The sequence below is a fragment of the Mycetomoellerius zeteki genome, unplaced genomic scaffold, assembly GCF_001594055.1.
Source record: "Mycetomoellerius zeteki isolate Tzet28-1 unplaced genomic scaffold, Tzet1.0 scaffold1942, whole genome shotgun sequence".
In the NCBI taxonomy this organism is placed as follows: domain Eukaryota; kingdom Metazoa; phylum Arthropoda; class Insecta; order Hymenoptera; family Formicidae; genus Mycetomoellerius; species Mycetomoellerius zeteki.
The window spans coordinates 3,281-8,972 of NW_017256898.1; the positions used below are offsets into that span (position 1 = coordinate 3,281).

The following is a 5,692-nucleotide window of genomic DNA, read 5'->3' on the forward strand; positions in this document are numbered from 1 at the left end:
TAGAAGCGGATGGAGACATTGAATTTTTTAGACATCACAATTATTAAAAATTGTAACATATTAATTTATGACTTATATCGAAAACCTATCTTTTCAGAACGTTTCCTTAATTATTTTTCTTATCACCCACTTTGCCAAAAAATTGGAGTTACAATAGGCTTAGTCGATCCAGTGCTTCTGTTAGCTCATCCAAAATTCCATTTAAAAGCTCTCGAAGTTATAAAAATTTTATGAAAAAATGGATATGCGTTAACTTTAATTTCTTCCATCATTTAAAAAAGACTTCATAAGAAATAGTATTGATTAATATGTTTCATATTCATTAATCCTATTATAAGTTTAGCAATACTTTTAGTGAATTGAAAACTATTGCATTTAAAACTATAATCAGCTGGCGGTATACTTTTATTTCAAATTTTGTGAAGAGATGCAGCTATAATCTGTGTAACAAATACTTATATGAAAGATACAATAATGCGAAGTGGATCAAGATTATTCTACTCAGAATACTGTTAGAGTAAAGATCAGAAAAGAAATCACTTTTTTACAGTATCATTTATAGCTAACATTTCGGAAAAAATAAAGAACTTTTTTAAGTGTTACTTGTTTGTACGCATACATAGCATACACATGGTTGAACAAACTATGGTAAGTTTATAAAAGTACAAAAAGACAAATTCGCCATGGATGTCCTACGTACTGATGTAGTATATCCATTGAGTAGTGCTATAGTTAAAAAGATAAAAGTTAAGTTAAAAAGTTAAAAAGTTAATTAATTTTAATTTAACTTAGGTACATTTATATGTATAGACTCTTAACTTTTTAACTTAATTTAGTTACATTTTAGTGGTAACTGTTAATTTTTAGTTTGATTTTTTTTAAGTCAATCCTCAGACACAATGCGAAAGGATAATGAATATATAACTTAGTAATTTTATATTGTATAATCGTCACTTACTGTGAACAAAAATAATCAGATTCTTTAATAAATATACTGTGAGAAAAAAGAAAAATATGAAAAATGGTCAAATTTTTTCTTTTTCTTTTTTTTTGTTGTTCGTTCGGACCAAATTTAACTTTTAATTTTTCAATCACTTTTTTTATTAATTTAACATCTAATTCAATTAATTTCATTATGGATTCACTTGTATTTTAATTAAGTTAAGTTTTCAAGACTGTTAACTTTAACTTAACTTAGTTAAAAAAAAAAGGTAACTTACCCAACCCTGAGTATATTGAATTGATTGCAAGGATTGTGATGCATTGTATGTACCAAATGAATATAACGTTAAAAACTAGAATCAACGACTACAGGAATCACTTAATAAGGAATAAATTAATTGGAATACAAAGCAGCATAAATTAGAATAGCTTAGAATTAGCAGCACTCTGTAATTACTATGAACATGGACTGGAATTATTACATGAATTTGACTAGGATAATATGAAATTTCTAGATAAAGAAAGTGTTTTAAATAAGCGATTATTATCGGAAATGATTTTTATTCATAAACCAAAAATAGCTTGAATGTACAAAATAACACAGAATTTTTAGATCCTTTAAATGCTTCTTTAATTTAAGAGACTTGATGTTTCCCCCTCTGAAACAAAAATTTATCTATTCGTCTTTATGTATTATTGACATATACTATATAATCTCATTTGAACTATATATATATATATATATACGATAAGCGTACTAGTCATAGCAAGAACATCGCAAGGCACGTCCATTCACGATCTTCCTGTAAGTTCTTAATTATTTATATTGTACCATTATATTTTTAGCAATACAAACTTTAATTGCATTACCATTTCTGTAGTATAAATTTGAAAGTTTAATAGGCATCCTTTGCAGAATTATGGCAAGAATTGTGATCATAAAATTAACATTAAATCACTATGCATAATTATATATGACCACCAAACAATCTTTATAATCGACACATAATTTATTGACTGAACTGTTAACGTTATTCTCTTTGTTATATATAGAAATCTCACTTTTTAAATTTTAACGTAATTACTGAAGAGGATCTCAACCATGGGTCGAAACGTTTAACCTTTAATTATATCAAATATTATTAAATTTTAATTGCAACAATAACCTGCGTCGGTTCTTAGAGGCTTCTTATTTATTATTGATTTATGTTCAGTAGAGACTAAACAATTTATGAAATTAAAAATTTTAAATTACTTAAATTTGCAAAACCCTGTCATTTTTTTAGAACGTTTTAATTGCAAAGAATTAAATACCAATTAATTTTACATTCTAATTATGTAAATTAAAGCTAAGAAAAAGCTAATGAAAGTATCGGCACAGTTGTCAGGCGCAATAAAAATCTCTTAACGTACCTTAATAAATACAATTAAAATTGTTTATTTAACTTGTTCGAATTACAAATATGCATACCACTCTCTTTTCAAGGTCAACTTCTGGATTTCTACGTCCAAAAGAGAGTGAAAGGCATATCAATTGTAAGTAACTTAAATTTTCATTGAGGAAGACTCCAAACGGAGTCGAAATGTTCGAACAAGTTAAAAAACAATTTCAATTGTATATATTAAAATATGTTATGAGTTTTTTATTGCGCCTGACAACTGCATCGGCGTTCTCATTAGTCCTTTTAAGATTTAACTGTTATTCGGAGAGCTATTACTAAATTTTATTTAGTCATATAAAAATAGATTTTTTGTTACTATTATAGCGCAATTGATGAATCACAATATATCACTCATTGTTATTTTATCATATTATTTAGATTAATCTGTTTTCAGTAAATTTATAAAAATATCAAATAACATTCTCTCTATCTTTATTTCATACAAATTTCGTATTCCATTGTAGAACGATTTGATTTTCTACATAGTCCGATAAAAGTTATAATTATGGGCTTCTTCAACGTCACTATACCTCCAAAAGATAGTCTCTGCTACGTGGTCTGCGAGATCAAGAAGTCTGAAAACGATCAGTACTCCACATATTTCAGGGTCAGGCTTAATTGTAGGTATGTATCGATTATATTATCGTTGTAGCACATTGTTCTATCAACTCCGTTGACACATTTTGTGGATTAATTAATGTCAAAGTCCTGAAAGTCAATACTTGGATTTGATGAGTTCGCGTCGGTTTTAAAAAGAAAATATCGGTTTTTCAGGAAATTACTTGAAACAACTCCTCAAGCGATGGCTGTTCCGACAGATAATGGTGGTCTGTACGTTATCGTAACAAAGGAATTTTTGGAAAACGATACCTTCTGGGAAAATTGCAACACCCTCGATATACAGATAGTATGTGTCCGTAGAGACTGTACAATAAAAAGTACATATGTGTGTGTGTGGATTATGCGGTGTTTGTATAATTCTTATCTTGTTCACCTTATATACTGCAGCACACTTTTATTCCAAAGATCTTTCTGAGAACATCCTTTGGCTGTTGGAACGTTTTTAGAACGTTCTGTAAAACGTCCCTTGGAGATCTGTATTATACAAGTATATGTTAATATAAACATCAGTATGGTGTGGATTTAACGACATGGATATAGATTCACTTTAGCGAAAATAAAAATCGTAAATCGAATATAAGGGGTGAGTTAATAAAAGCAAAAACAACTTTTCTTCCACTCTGTTTTTACATTCGACTTATTTATTTTCACCGGAGCAACACCATGACTATACAGAGCTAATACAATCTTAAAGATATCCAAATTAAGGATGTTTTTACGTTTTTTGAGAGTCCGAAGAACATTTCCAGGCTGCCTATCAGATAAAGTATGCCGTATGGAATGGTTTCAAACTTATGGTGTTAATTCCACTCTATGTTGGTGTTTATGTATATCAACCTCAATACAGTCAAAATTAAATATATTTAACACTCATATGTTAAATCTACATGGTGTTGGTGTATGTACATCAAGTGAAAATTAGATTCAATACTCCCGATGTTATCCACACCCACATTTTTAAAAATATAATTTTGTTCTCTTTTCTGAAGACACGGTATTGTCTCAGAACTAAGACATGGTCGAAATGAATCTCTTGTATGAAATCAAAGTTGTTAGTTGATATTGACATGCGAATGTTGCAGATAAATCTACGCTACTTGTTGCCGAATGACATTTACGAGAAGTGTCTACTTTACACCATCGAATATAGGCTGGCACCTCATTGGAACAAGGTCGAGTCATACCTCGTTGAGGGACAAGATTTTCTTAGCTCGTCGGGAAGTGTCAATGCGATCAAGTTGAAAATCAATGATATTCGCGGTATAATCACTGATTTTACAGATAACATCATTTATAGATATGCCGTTTTTACATATGTACAGATGAGACATGCAAACATTTTCTTTAGCACAAAATATAATTCACTCTTTTAGGATGAATTGTCACCCTGAAGAGTGAAATCTCGACCTTTAAAGATTGAAAATGTTGAAACTGTCCCACTCTTCTTCAAGACTGGCTCAATTTTCACTCTTTAGAATGAGATTTCACTCTAAAGAATTTAGCTATAAAAGAATAATTTAGATTGGCTAAATAGATAACTGTAAATTGATAAATATTGCAGATAATAGCGCTCAATTTTGTGTGACGGCTGTAAATCTCAAAATTCCATTCCTAAGATTAAGTAACCAACGTGCAACGACTTCATCAGTATATGTTCTGCCAAAGTAAGAGATAATGTGAAAGTTTTGTTATTACTAATGTAAATTGTTTTATGTAAATTATTATACAATTATTATACAATTAACCATATAAATGTAGTTATTGCGTGATAGTATAATATCATGAATATTTATTCATAGGACGACATGGGCAACCGTGTTGAGCCAATCGGAAGAAATTGCGGAAAACCAATCGGAAAACCATTTCAGAGATTACGAGGATTTGCGCGCATATTGGAAAAATATGGTGAGAATTTATTTATAACTTCCCAGTAAGTAAAACACATCTCGAAACATTTTAGCAACATTGCAACAACGTTGTAACATCCCTGCAATGTTACTGTAATGTTTCAAGATGTTTCTTGCTTACTGGGTTATTAAAATTAATATTGCTCAATCTCAATTTTATTGATTTTGTATCATATATTATTCTTGCGCTAAAATAAAAATTAATTATACCCAAAGAGTAATTGATTTTTCGGAAATAAATTCGATAGGATTATTTTTTAATATTATTAATTGCCAAGTATAATTATGAACAATTGTTTTCTTTATTTTAGCATGGCTACATATTGCCAGAACACGAGGAAGGACTCTTATATTACATTGTCGAATTCTACTCTGGGTCGTCCATTCTCTTATATCCTGAAACATGCTTAATATCAAATGGAATATGTTGGTCTGTGATGGATATAGATCCTAAAATTTACAATAGATTTAGAGAAGGCTTAATGAAAATAGTATTATGCGGACAGCAGTTGGATGTACGCACGGAATAGAAACTCGAAAAAGTGGCCAAAACTCAGCTATTTTATATTAATAAAGTCTCTTATCGCTATCTACACATATTAAAGTAGTTAAAATAAAAATTCATGTTATAAATATTAATTACAGATTGAAATATGCGGTATTGTAACCTTTGCTTGCAGTAAATTAACATGAATTTGTCTATTATAGATATAGTGTTATATATACGTTAGTGAAATTTCTTATCAGTATCTCATATATACATATATATATATATATATA

At 29.3% G+C, this 5,692-nt stretch overlaps 1 protein-coding gene across 3 annotated transcripts; it reads left to right on the forward strand.

The window, feature by feature from the left end:
- The first annotated feature begins 626 nt into the window (after positions 1 to 626).
- LOC108722078 (uncharacterized protein C18orf63) lies at positions 627 to 5,564 on the forward strand. 3 transcript variants are annotated; one of them, XM_018446989.1, is made up of 8 exons: positions 1,697 to 1,747; positions 2,429 to 2,478; positions 2,849 to 3,008; positions 3,159 to 3,291; positions 4,088 to 4,265; positions 4,567 to 4,669; positions 4,805 to 4,910; positions 5,224 to 5,564. In XM_018446989.1, exons 3-8 carry the CDS (start codon positions 2,890 to 2,892, stop codon positions 5,440 to 5,442), a joined length of 858 nt encoding a protein of 285 aa, XP_018302491.1. In that variant the 5' UTR covers positions 1,697 to 1,747; positions 2,429 to 2,478; positions 2,849 to 2,889; the 3' UTR covers positions 5,443 to 5,564. The 3 variants fall into 3 exon arrangements, with proteins under 3 accessions (XP_018302493.1, XP_018302491.1, XP_018302492.1); XM_018446991.1 differs by lacking the exons at positions 1,697 to 1,747; positions 2,429 to 2,478 and adding an exon at positions 627 to 648; XM_018446990.1 differs by lacking the exon at positions 2,429 to 2,478 and having other exon boundaries at positions 1,702 to 1,747.
- The last annotated feature ends 128 nt before the right edge of the window (positions 5,565 to 5,692 follow it).